This window comes from Phalacrocorax carbo, chromosome 1, assembly GCF_963921805.1.
Source record: "Phalacrocorax carbo chromosome 1, bPhaCar2.1, whole genome shotgun sequence".
NCBI classification, from domain to species: domain Eukaryota; kingdom Metazoa; phylum Chordata; class Aves; order Suliformes; family Phalacrocoracidae; genus Phalacrocorax; species Phalacrocorax carbo.
Genome location: NC_087513.1, coordinates 111,123,699 through 111,138,114, shown reverse-complemented (window position 1 = coordinate 111,138,114; position 14,416 = coordinate 111,123,699). Strand labels below are relative to the sequence as shown.

General features: G+C 35.7%; 1 protein-coding gene across 1 annotated transcript in view; it reads right to left on the bottom strand.

Moving 5' to 3' along the window:
- The window catches only part of NCAM2 (neural cell adhesion molecule 2), a 310,400-nt gene that overhangs the window by 41,893 nt on the left and 254,091 nt on the right, over window positions 1-14,416 (bottom strand). Inside the window, exons 13-14 of the mRNA XM_064470098.1 lie at window positions 9,692-9,811; window positions 7,688-7,809 (exon numbers count right to left, since the gene is read on the bottom strand). Coding sequence (XP_064326168.1) covers window positions 7,688-7,809; window positions 9,692-9,811 — 242 coding nt within the window. The remainder of the gene's footprint in view (window positions 1-7,687; window positions 7,810-9,691; window positions 9,812-14,416) is intronic.

Here is a 14,416-nt window from a genome sequence, read left to right as displayed (position 1 = left end):
AAATGAGGACTTCAGTTGCAATCTTAATTCTGGCATTTCGTACATTTGGAGTGCTTACCTTTGCAGTTGCTCCTTTTAGTGCATAATATATTTAATTATTCTTCATACAAATGAGAATTACAAAATAACTAATAGGTAAAAGGATAAAGCAATATATACTGTCAAACACAAAAGCCATCTTGTTCAAAGGAGTATCGACAACAGTCACTAAGAATCTATGCAGTCTTATTCTTACTAAACACTGAGGTACAATACAGTGGCAAAGACCGTGGCTGAGAGCCAAATCCCGGCCATCCAACTGATACAGCAACGCAGACACAGTCAGTGAATATAAACGTTCTGGGAAAAAATACCTTTCAAATACACGGAAGTACAACTTTTTGCTGCAAACTACTATGCTTCTCAGCAACTTATATTTAGGCTCTTCGCTGAAGCATCTTGCTTTTGACTGACAGAAGTGTCAAAGAAACCAGCATCTAAATTAGAGAGTTGAGGACCCAATCATGCCTCTTATGCCCGTTTTCTTTTTTTTGTCCCCAGTCTTCAGAAAACAGACTGACATACTAAACTCCCTTATGTGCACTGCTGAAATAACTTATTTGCTATCAGTGCTGAGTGTGAGGGTTTTTTCATACTGACTTCACATTTTCTTAAACTCTTTATTTCTTCTTCTGCACTGGCATTGCTACTGATACACGATAGTCCTGGGAATGATTAAAATACAGAACAACATCTTTTTAGGAACATTTGCAGCAAGGTGAAAGTGCCTACTTGGTGCAGCAGTAGACCAATGAAAAACACTGGGGTGGCAGTCACATTACAAATCATGAAAAAAACTAAATACACTGGAGTAAAAATAGTTTACTCATTATACAGAGAAACTGGTATTTTCTGTTAAGGATATTCTCCCATATCCTCATGGATAATTTCTGCTGCAATCATCTGACATTCCACTGAGGGAATCCTCCTACATTTACACTCCATTGAGTGAATCCACGTCTGTTATCACACTATATCAAACTACTTTTACAAAATACACTTTTCTATAGCACTGCTAAAATACAAGGAATTAACACTGACTGCAATATGCATATGCAACTACTCCTTGGTAATATTAGGGACAGCAGTGTTACATAGCACCATATTTTAATGGATGTTTAAATTGGTGAGGTTTGGGAGGAGTTAGCAAAAAAAGTACACCCAGACTCCAAAGAATATCCACGAAAGAAATCAGAAGATCCATACATGATCTTGGTGTTTGCACATACAACTGTGTGAATATAATGGGGAATTCCAAAGAGGTTCAGAATCAAAGACGAGGAAAAAAATGTACTGAATTGGAAAATAAAGATTCAGCTAATATGGTTCCTGCAGGTGGAAAAGGCACCGTTGCAAACAGATATGTGACTATATTTTGAAAACAAACTGTAGAATTATATGTGATGAATAGAATGGGCTTAAGATTTTGAAGGAAAACTATACAGATTTCTGTATGTGGCAGCTCTTCTGCAGACATAAGAATAAATGGAAAGGTAGTTGTTCCACAGTTTGGTGAGGTGAAGAACAATGAAAGAGCTGAAATGTAACAGGATACCTACATGCTATGTCAGAGAAGTGACACCCTAAATTCAGTTGAAAGTGAAGCCAACTGGGTGGATTGAGATAAATGAAACAAAGTCCAAACCCTGAGCTCAAAGGGAAAATATTTTATGAAGAGTGACAAACACAAGTTAGGAGAAAAAAGAATACAGAATGTATCTGGAAAGCAAGCTGTCTTCTTCTAAAGATAAAGAGATGAAACCTTCCAGAATACAATCTGCTTTTGTCATCTTAAAGAAAAAAAGACAGGGACGAGCACACAAAACAAGAGTGTCAGTTAAGTCTCCCTACAAAACCCCGTGTTTTTGCTAAGACCCTTTAACTGGTAGCTTAAGGAGCAGAAAACAGAACTACAAAAGAACACTTCATACCTTATTAGGCTGTTATTTATATTTATTCATATTGCTTAACATTTATAAAAAGCTCTACATAAGCACAATATTCTATGAGAAATGAAAGAAACTTCTAAATCACAAACTAGAGCCTAATTTGAGGGGTGCTTTAATATTAGTGTCTTCAATTTACTATTCGCAGTTGTATCATTAATATCCACCAACAAATGCACAATTTCAGAAGCTGCAATCAGATCTGCAACCTCAGAGATTAAACTGTTTCTTTATCTGCATTTCATTTTATTTCACATAATGCGGAAATATTCCTTTACAGAAGGTCACTGATGCTGTGAGACTACCAATGACTGGCAATTTCTGGGGATCCTACTGCCCACTTCCTATACTTTTAAGTCTTAGATTCACACTATCCTCTTCCTAGTATAAGCCTTTAGTTGAAACAAACCTGCCACAATGCCACAGACTGATGACATTAAAAAAAAAGAAAAAAAAACCTGTTATTTCTTAATTGTGTGTAGATTGGCTTTAAATATTAGCATCAGCCAAATTTGTCTCAGCAGTGTCCAAGCGCTAGATTTGTAAGACAGCTGTAGGTAACCTAAGCACCTAAAACCCTGACAAAAAAACCTAATAACAAAACATAAAAAACCCACAACAAAGCAGCATGAAACTCCAGTCTACCATGATTTGGCTGTTTTTCAAAACTGAGGACACATCTGACAACAGTGGAAGTAAAGCCAATCCATTGTTTAAGCACCAAACTATTTACTAGTCTAGAAAAATATCATCTCTCTCTTTAATGGTCATTTTACATTGTACCCAAGATTACATTCTCTGGGAACTCATAAAACGTGAGGAAAAGTGATTAACCCCCTTCAACCCTTTCCCTTATTCTCCATCCTCCCTAAAGTGTTACACCAAAAGTTCGGCTCAAACAGAGTTGTTATTATGGAGATCCCTGTGATAAAAAAAGGGCAGGAGATGTCACACTATCCTGAAAGCCGGTGGTAAAAAAATATCAAGAAATCCTCACGGAAGACAATCTGATAATATAAAGCAGTGACTTCACAAGAATTCATTAAATTAGCATGGTGCTTTGTAAGTCTCTGTAATACAGGACAAATGCTGAACAAAGCACAAAATGGCTGATAACGTACATAGTGTTAAAACACACAGAAAGTCAAAGGATCTAGCAGATAAAGTGGAACTTAGAGATGCAAAAATATTTAACTGTTTTCTGGTAGGTATCTCAGAGTGGGAGTAAATGAGAAATTATCTTTCTGAATGGTTCGTATTTACATAAGTTTGTTCTAGAACCTATCATAAAGCAACAAAATGAACACAGTCCTCCATCAACATAGACAGAAGCCCAGAATCACAGAATGGCAGGGGTTGGAAGGGACCTCTGGAGATCATCTTGTCCAACCCCCTGCTTGAGCAGGCACACCCAGAGCAGGGGGCACAGGGCTGTGTCTGGAAGGGTTTTGAATGTCTCCAGGGAAGGAGACTCCACAACCTCCCTGGGCAGCCTGTGCCCCTGCTCTGGCACCCGCACAGTGAAGAAGTTTTTTTCTCATATTGAGGTGGAACTTCCTGTGTTCCAACTTGTGCCCATTGCCCCTTGGCCTGTTGTTGGGCACCACTGAGAAGAGTCTGGCCCCATCCTCTTGACACCCACCCTTCAGATATTTATAACTACTGATGAGATCCGCCCATAGTCTTCTCTTCTCCAGGCTGAACACACCCAAGTCTCTCAGCCTTTCCTCATAAGGGAGATGCTCCAGTCCCCTGATCATCTTCATAACTCTCTGCTGGACTTGCTCAAGCAGTTCCCTGTCCTTCTGAAACAGGGGAGCCCAGAACTGGATGCAGCACTCCAGATGTGGCCTCACTAGGGCAGAGTAGAGGGGGAGGATAACCTCCCTCGACCTGCTGCCCACACTCCTTTTAATGCACCCCAGGATACCGTTGGCCTTCTTGGCCACAGGGGCACAGTGCTGGCTCGGGGTCAAACAGACAAACTCTGGCTCAGACAAACAAGAAGCACATAGGCATTCAATCAAACACTTGACACTGCCAAAATTCAGAGCATTAATAGTAACACTGTCACAGGTCAACATGATGAACAACTTTTAGACCTGCAAAAACTAATTGCTCCTCTAACATTTCCTCCAACATCATTATGGATGTAAAAGGGAAAAATAAATTAAATGCTGTTATTGTTTTTCAAAATAGTTTTTGCTTCTGCCTAAAAGTTTATAACCATAAAGGCATAACAAATATATATAAGATAGAAATATAAAAAGAAATAAAAAGATTTTTATTATTTCATTCTAATTCCAGATTTTTACTGAAACATGGCATGCCAGGGAAAACAAAAAACAAGTTGCCCTTTTTTTTTTCTAGTTTAGTATTGGCATCCTGTGACCTGAAAGTATAGGAACAGAACTCCCTTTTCCTGTCACTAAAAAGTCTATTTCAATACTTGCATTTTAAGCACCATGAAGTAATTCAGGATATGGTACCAAAAATCATGACTGAAGGCTGGGAACAAATCTCTGAAAGATAACAGACTGATACGTATTTGCAGGGAATTATGGGCAATAGTACGCACCAAGCACAAATTCACAATTGCAGCATGTGCAGCTAAAGAATATCCATCATGGTCAAAATGCACTTGCGCACAGTAAGCACAAACTTTTGCTTGTGACTATGTGAGTCATGTGGAAGTGATCACACATTGTTTGCATATTGTTCCTGGTGCTAAGCTTAACCTGTGTAACACCTTCCAGGCTTTGTAGCCTGCCTTTCTCTTGCAGGTCCATTCCTGGTCACCCACGTGCCCTGAGCTGTTGTGGCAGCCTGTCCCTTGTATCCCAAGTGCTCCTTCCTCCTGGCCTTCCTTATGTCCTTACCTTACCCTTAGTCTGTACAATCTCTTAGTTTATTACTATAGTGTTTGGTAAATAACATAGCAGATAATAGCCATTTACAGATTCAGTCTACACTTCCCCAGTAATTTGCATGTATGAAGCTTAACATCCATTGTACAACAGCAGCACATCATCATGTGTACCCGAAACAATGTTGATAGCACCATAAGCAGGAACAACCAACGGGGACGTTGAGTCAGTCCCCATTAAAATTACACAGTTGCTGTGAGAAATGTGGTTAGTGGGGGATACCTCCTGCACTGGACAGGATGCTTGTCTAGTGAATCCCCATCACTGCTCTTTCTGGCTGGCTACCAGGCAGCAGTTTTCCCTTCTCCTTCTCTCTTCCCTATTCTTTCTTAAGGTATCCTTGAAGTAAATGTACGCCCTCATCTTCAGACTCCAGCAGTGAAGCTTTGTAAGACTGTCTTGACTTTCTTTGTGCAACATCATGAATCAATCATAAAAATTGCTTAGCACCTACTTCTCTGGAGTACAGAACAAAACGTGAAGCTTCTTATTATCTGATTATAGTTAGTAAGTCCTGACCATAATATGAATAAACTGACATTAGGAAAGCAATATCTGACCGAATGAAACATGTGATTTTCAGAAAAATAAAACTTATCAGTTGCCCTAAACCAGGCTATAATATAGCTATATTATCTTAAAGGCTGTCTTTCTCCCATTAAAAAAAAAAAATCTGTATAAAACTTAAATATGAGGAAACTGATGCTTAATAAGACATAAGCTATTACGAAACACAAAGAAGAAAAAAAGCCACTGATGTAGAGCATGTTATCTCGTATGCTCTTTAAACATGCAAGCAAATACATTGGAACAGGTGCTAATAATGAGGCTGGCGAGAGTTATAGGAAAGCTAATTAAATACGACCAATGGGGAAGATAGAAGAGAAGGAGTCAACAGATAATTAAGAACTTTAAATAGCATCCATTCATTCTGATTAAAATACAAAAAAATTATTGTGCTTTGTTGCTGCAGGAAAGCCTTTAATTTGGTCAAATTGCTTTTTCAATTGGAAGCTTAAGGAGATATGGATTTGAGGTCCAAGTAAAAGCTATCTTCTTCTGTAACCTATTAAGTTTCCAGTTACTTCTTAAACTGTGCATTTATCTTTCAACAATACACGTGAAAAGAGATCTTTTATACTATAAGATTCTACCTTAGTCAAAACACTAGATCAAAATCAGGTTTCCAAAAATATTCAGGATAGATCCAAAATCATTTAGCTTGCTTAAATCATGGAAACAGATTAAATTCCATATACTGCATGCATATATTATATCCAAAGGGTTTATTTTCTTATCTGTTCAATTATAAATACTTAGAGGCATTGTAATCTAAGTAGGAAGCTCAATCCCACAAAACTGCATTGCATTTTGTATTGCATATTTTACTACCCTCCTTCTTCTTTACAATTACTTTTGTGCCAACTGTACTTACTAGACTGAAAGTCATTTAAGAAGGTCAATTAAGATTTAGGGATCAGTGATACCAGAATAACTGCTGGTTATTCCCTCAGGCTACTCTTAAAAGCTCTACCAAATTTTTCTCAATTGATTTGGAGCTACCAATCTTCTCTGGTTATACTTAGCTTAAGAAAATAATTTTACATGCCAGGTTTAGCACTTGGATAATCCCAGAAATATAATTAAAAAATTTACATTACAGGAAACATCAGGAAATGTGACAAAACCTACTACAAAATAAGGAACTGGCTTTTCCTTTTTGGGAACACTAAAACAGTTCTGCATTTAATTTCTCAAAGATTTCTTATTTCTGTTAAATACAGCCCTCACTACCTCCTGTTTAACATGTCTAAATATCTGATGTTACATTCCCAATCTCTTCTAGGCTCTTGAATGGACATGTAAATCTGCTATTGCACTCTGGTAAAATGTTTTTTTACTTGAGCTGGTCAGATAAAAGTAGTATAATCTTCCTAAAAAAAACACAAAGAAGTTACTAGAAAATGCACAGTTTTGAATTAAATTCATTGCTTTTGCCAGCTGTATAGTTACTTCTTCAACCCAATAATTTCTAAACATAGTACATCAGGAAAGAAAGGATATTTTATCTACTTTAATAATAAAAAACCCACATTTTTTTCATAGGAAAAGAAATTATACATTGCAGGAAAGCCTGTTTTCTAAACGTGTCAGATTTGGTGAAAACACCAAATCAGACTCTAGCTGACAGAAGACCAATAAACTGCAAAATGATTGTTAAAGAACTGGTATGCACACTGAAACTCATGAAAGTCCTAAGAATTTGTCAATTATTTTTCTTTATTGAGCTGACCCTTGGAATCTATGAAGATAGAAAATACAAAACGATGAGATAGTCTAATTTAAAATTAATATGGAGCACTGGAATATAGCGTTCTAACTGTTCAAACAGTCCTTAACTATGTAACTTTTGTGTCTGCAATTTGTTGCACTTTTTGAGAGCTGAGCATGAATGCTCCTCATTTACCATGTACAAAACAGAGAATACGGTTTTCTTGTCAGAATGAACTTTCAGTTATACACTTAGGAAGAGCAGGATGCTTTTCTTTCTTTCTTTCTTTCTTTCTTTCTTTCCTTCTTTCTTTCTTTTTTTTTTTTATTTCCATAATCTGGCATTAGCAACCTAGTCACAAACAAAACATACTATATCTTTTTTTCTTTTCATAGTACGCAAATCATTTCGTTACATTTCAAATCATATCAACAGTCTTCTCTACATTAAAAGCAGATATTACTAAGCAAAACCCACCTATTTTGATTAACTGAAATACTTACACTTCTGTATTTGACAATATATTCCAAAATGGGGGCACCTCCATCATCTTGTTTAGTTATACTAAGTTTAAAACTCTTGCCACTTCCTGGTTGCCCATGAATTGAAGGGGGGCTTGGTTCCCCTAAAGAAGGGAGAAAAAACAGCAGGTAATAATAAATCAGCAATAAGATATGTATTAAATTACAGCTTGGAGCTTGTCCACAAGATTATTAATCACAATCTTTAAAATCAATATGATCCTTCCAAGCACTGCAGAACATCCTTAATAACTGTGTTAAATATTTTCCTTAAACTATATTCTAATACAGATTAAATATCTCACACAAGGAAACAAAATTACATCAAGTATGAAAGAAGTACTCGCTTCTTTGACACTTTCTGACTTTTGACACTTTCAGATGTAATTTATTTCAGAAATTATTTAGCCATCAATTCAGCAATGCTGGTAAGCTGCTAGTCACACTGAAGTTTATGAGTAACACTATCTTACAGGAAAGCAACCTTAACGTTAAGCACAAGCTTTAGTTGCACGTGAGAGATCTAAATTGTAATAAAGACATCAGCTATCTTAACTCTTTGGTAAATGTGCCAAGGCAAATTCAGATACTTTTAGATTAGTCTATAATAAGAATAAATATAAAGTATAAGATTTCCAAAAGCAAAAACCAATTTTCTCTGTAATGAAAGGATAAAAATAATCTTAAATGTACAATTGAAAGGTTAATAGACAGCTTAAGCCACTTTGCTGATGGAAATTCATAGACTAATTATCATTTCTATATGCAATGACTATTATAAAGTTTTAGATCAAATCGTAAATGAACATGTGCTGTTACACTGAAGTATCTTCAAAATATCTGTAAATTTGCATGCACCCAGATACAGTTCCTTTAGAAATATTTTTAATATTTGTGTTTAACCCTTAGATCTCAACACAGAATTTGCCTAGCTTTCTATCAGATAACATATAGGTAATTTCTATCAGTTTCTACCACTTATTTATTAGGTATGATGTTCCATATGAATAACAGAAAAGTATTCCATCTACCATTCAATATATTTAGAATATACATATGATTTAATAAAAAAGAAATTGGAAATCTGCAAGTTACCCATTTTGGGAGGAAGAAATGTATCAATAGGAACATAATACAGTAACACGGAAATATTTTGTGTTCCTTGTAGTTGTGTGACTTTTATTGTTCATTCCATTAGTGCCAGTATCCTTAACTATACTGAGTAACGCCCTACTCAGAGAACAGTTCAGTTGCAACAGATTTATGAGAGACAAGTCTAATAATAGTTGCTGCCATATTTTGGAATATCTGCTTGAGTGCCGTCTGGTAGTTCCTTTATTTTTCTTCTCCCTTTGTGTTTAACTAATCTATTATTGTTTCTATTTAAAAGTAATTTGAGAAAACCACTTTTCATTAGCCCTTAATATTTAAATCTGAATTTCTTGCCTATAAAGGTTACTACAAATATAGAATTGACTTCGTAGCATTTGTCGTTTGGTTGTAATCATCGTTTAAAAATTTATTCTCATCATTTTTCCATAGCTTAAGATTTCTGTTTGAGGCTTGATAATTGCAAAATTTGTGGCAGCATAGTTTGCGGAAGAAATGTCTATGGAAAGGGCCAATTCATTTCTCACAGATGTCTACAGTAACCTGGATATAAATGAGAAAAAGTCCTTAATCTAATATCTTTCATGGTTTGGCTCTTGAATTTTAAACAAAGATTTGTCTAAGTCTCAAAAATAAAGATAATGGGAGAAATTACCCAATTTAACTTCATATGTACTATTTGGTGGAAGGAATAAGAGGAATAAAACATAATTTCTGCGAAACGATGTAAAGACTGGTGTTATACACTGGGAAGTGGTGTATAAATATAAAACATATTATCCACTGTGAATCACACTTGAAATTATTAGCTGATCTGGAGATAGCATATTCTAATAACCATTTACAATTTCATTTACGAGCACAGGTATTACTCACGGACAGGTAAGGTCTGAAAGATCTCGATTTTGCTATACTCTCCTTGCCCTTTTCCATTTACAGCAGCTACTTTGATTTCATATGTTGTATTTGGTTCCAAATTGCTGAGAACAACCATTGCTAAAGGAAAGGGAAGAAAAAATATGGGAACAAAATTTGATGAAGCAATACATTTTTTTCAAAAGTCAACAAATTTTGTAATTTCTTTGCTTCACTCACAATTTAGAGTCTCATTTTCTAATAGTCCCATGGTTCCAAACGTAGCTGTCTTGTTGAGTGCTAATAGGCCTTTTTTTTTTCATCTGCATAAAATCATTATTGTGACTAAGCAAGTTATGCTTATGAAGGAATTTAGTATCAGTGTTACAGAAGTCATAGGGAAAAATTAAGGACCTTGATGGGACTGATATTTTATGTTCAGATTGTGAGCACAGGAGATATGAATCTGGAAAAAAATTATGGAAGTTTCCTTCCTCCTAGCCAGCAATGGACATCTGATGCATATTCAAGCCACCATCATACAGTTCATAAGTTGCCACTTCTCCGTCATGGACAGCAGTATCAACCATCCTTGGTCTACCCTCTTGGATGCATCTATGTGCACATTAGTGGTGAATTCCTGGTGCTATGCTCTGCCAGTTCAACCATGTATTCAAGGCCTAAAATAAGGCCTTCGAGGCCTTTGGTGATCAAAGGAAGAGTTCTGAGTTATCTGCTAAGGACCTGAGAGTGCATTAGGCATTTTTGTACATATTTAAGAGGTGGTATATAAAAATACATATTAAGTTATAACAAAAAAAAAAAAATTATCTGGGAAGCAAATGGGTTTGAACTTAGGACATGCTTTCAGAAACCAAGACCAAATCCCTGGCAGAAGTCTTTCACACAACCTGAACCTATCTCTAGGAATCCACATGAAGATGCCATCAGAAGCTGAAAGCGGGGAAAAACTTCCCAAAAAGAACATTGTACAGCACTCAGAATATTGTTGCTGCAATGTACAACAACAAATCTAGGAACAAAGTCCAGGAAAAGGATGTTGGACTCTAGGATCCTTTATGGGAATAATAATATTACATATAATATATATAATAAATATATAGTATCATAGTACTGATTACTACTAATATCAGTGTTGAATATGTGCCTGAAAACTTCAATCCACACAGAGTTCTAGGACTGTCCATTACCCCACCTTTACAAGAAAGCTTCCTTTTATTGCCTCTACAGCAATTGCCTGCTTGCTGTTTGCCAGCTCCGTGATGAGCTCTCCAGATATCAGATTCATACTGGGACATAAATTGGATGGATGGAGTTGAAGTACATCAGCATTTGTCTTGCCCAGAAAAACAGGGGCTGTATTATCTTACAAGAGAATATAGAATTGTAATGTCTTGAGAAAGAGCCAGTAGTCTCTCTCTCCATCTCTAGGGAGCCTAGTTTTTTTCATTATAGAGGTGTATTTTAAGAGTTGCTTTAGGCTTGCTTTTCAAATTCTATAATTAATGAAAGTATAATTATTTCTGTCAGTACTCTTTGTTATTCTTTTGAGTCCCAATTTATTAGAATGTCTGTTTCTTTAGTTTCTGCAGCAGATAGACAGGGGTCCCATTACATGTGGAGCTAAAGGGATTTAATGAATTTTGAAAAACCAGTAACTTTTACATTTCATGCTCTATTATGAGCACTTTGCTTGAATTTGCCATTGAAACATGATAACTATTTTCTTGTAAACAAAACAGTAGAATTGTATGTCTGCCAGCACATTTTAGCTTTATCGTTTTCATGAGATTTAAAAATATCAAACCATAAAGTATAACCATGTCATGAAAAAAATAAAATACCATCATGAGAATAAGAATAGAATTTGGAGAAGAGAAGGATTATAACATTCAGTTATGGTAAGATGAAATTTAAAACCTCAACCAAGCAGTAGCAGTCAAGCAGACTTGCCTTTCAGCCATGATTACTTTCCAAGGCTGAATAATTTCACCGAAAATAAACCTTAGGGCATACTAAAAATTAGTGTTACTGTAAATGTTTTTAAAATTTAAACAACATAAAAGCATGACTATGAGTCTATGCTTAATAAAAGGCAAATGTGTTAACTACATAAAACCTAAGGATCCGATTCTATAAACAGTTGAGTGACTCCTGGGGGCTATCTGAATAAAATTACTTACATATGCAGTATTTAAAGAATCAGTGTCTACTTTAGAATCCCCTGTACAGCACTATGGGCCTAGATGCAATGACTCTTACAAATATATTTATGGAATTAACCCAACTAAATCTGATGGCATAATATATCCTCAAAAACTGGAACAACTTGGTGTCAGTAACAGTATGATGTGGATATATTTTATACATAGGAAAAAAATTATAACTATGTCCTCCTGAAAAACAAAGAAAAGAACCATTATTAGTCAGCATACTTTAAATACTCCAGTTCTAAAAGAATATTTACAATACTTACGGTTACAGAACTATCCCACAGTATGTAACAAAAGTGCAGGGCTTAAAAGTAATGTACGAATAGTGAAAGCTTTCACTGCTTGCAAAGTGTTTTACATTTTTGAAACACATTGAGAATGGAAGAAAAACCTTAACAAACTAGTCACTTTTATTTTTTAAGATATGTATCTGTCATTTAAGTATAAACCCAGCTTATTCATCTTTCCATATACAAACAAAACTCTTCTTACAGGAGTTGATTGCTCACAGCCCTGGCCACAACAGTATTTTGATAACAGTTTTCAATGATCACTGAAGTAATTAGCTGTAAAATTTCAAATCATATTCTGAAAGAAACATAGAAGTTTCACTGTCAGTATATGAATGTGAAAAAATTGGTCCACTGCATACTGCATGTGTGAATTAAGCAAGTGGCATATTTATTGTGATATATCAAGTCCCAAATATACTGAAATTAGTTTCTTTCTTTCAGAATATGTTTTTTCAGTCTTTTTCTACCCATCCTATCTATCTGCTTCTGTTTTTATATTGTCTTCCTAATCATAGTATCTGCATGATTTATCTGAAGTATTCAATTTTGTAGACTAGTTGATACTGCTGGGATTATTCACATAGTGACTAGTTACACTGAGCAGTAGATTTCTAAGAACTATTCCAAAGAGAAGAAACCAGAAGGTTCTCTTGTAAACTCTGCAGGTATTGCTGGGCTCAAATAACATGATGCACAACATCTCAGACCTTAGTGTTTTCCACTTAGAAGAAGATCAACAGGGAAGCTGCAAGTCACATGGTACCCTTGGAGGAGATGATCACACAAGCAAAAAGAACTAAACCTCACTGGAGAGCAAAATTCAGTTCAACCTATTCTGTGGCAACAATCCTAAAGTTTAAGCAACATTAAACATAAAGTTCTTATTTTTTTATTATTCAGATTCTTCTAATTTGCAATCAAATCTAAAACATTAAAGGATGAACACAATACAGAAAGAAAACTCGCAAAGAATTATATTAGATTAGCTAGATATATAAAAATTCAGAGCTCCATAATATTTTAAATACAGGGTGTAAGCATTTCAGCTAGAAAAGCTTACTTTATTATTGTAGAATTTTAACTGCTATCAAGATGAACCGTAGGAAAATAACATCTGACACAAGATTTGCTGTGAAATAAATTGTACCATAAATCCAAGTCAGTAAAACCAAAACAAAAATCCCTGGCTGCTTTTCTGGTACAGGGGTAGGTTGTTTATGTTGCTTTATTACAGTAGAATGAAAGGGGAAATGTCTGGCATATTAAATTGTCTTTTCACCACAGGAAACCTACCTCAGAAGTCTTTTAAAGACTGTGATATATTACATAAACCCTCACCAAAGCAAGGAAGGTTAGGGGAACTAATAGTACAGTTACACCACATTAATCCCAAAGTAGATCTTATATGAGGTTAATTAACAGAAATACCACACCAATACATTTTTGTCATTGGAGAGCTACCTGTTGCATAGAGCAACGTTCTTCCAGTTCCAAATTTAATCCCTTGAGGACGCCAGATCTATCTGAAGTAGGCTATAAATTTATTCTGAAACAATGTAGCTGAGATATATCGTTGCTGAAATACCATAATCACGCATATATATATTTCCGATAGTGGGTCAGCAGTGCGAAGTTTCTCTCAAAGCAGCACTAGAAATTTTAGGATGTGTATTTTTTCCTATTTTTTTTCCCGCTAGTCTGAATGTCTATTACTATGCAGACTGTATGCAGATTGAATACAGTGCAGGTTAATAAATGGAGTGTTTTGATTTAGCTGCAGTTTGCTGCACTTTCTACTCATTATTTTACCACTCTCAAGGAAAAACTGAGTCCCTGCAAATACTTGAGTCTGGTTAAGAGGAAACAATGAACAGCGTTTTTATGAAGCTTGAGCAGGTTTCTCTCTGTCATAATTACTCATGTTCTTTTACGGACAGAAGCAAAAGACACAGGAAGAGAGCAGTGAGGAACATGTGAGGAGAAGGGTGAGGAACCTATGGTAGTATAGAATTACAGTTCTGTACAAATGTCTCAGACTTTTGTAGGTGCCACACAACCTGAGGAACTTCTCCCAAAACCTCTGTCTGCCTGGGACGGACAACACTGCTCTGTTTACAACAGGAAGAAGAGTATACAACTTTTTCTAGCTGAGCCTCACAGAGCCAGCTCACAGAAGTGTTGACAAAATGAAATTTGAAATTCCCATGGGGGAGAAATAT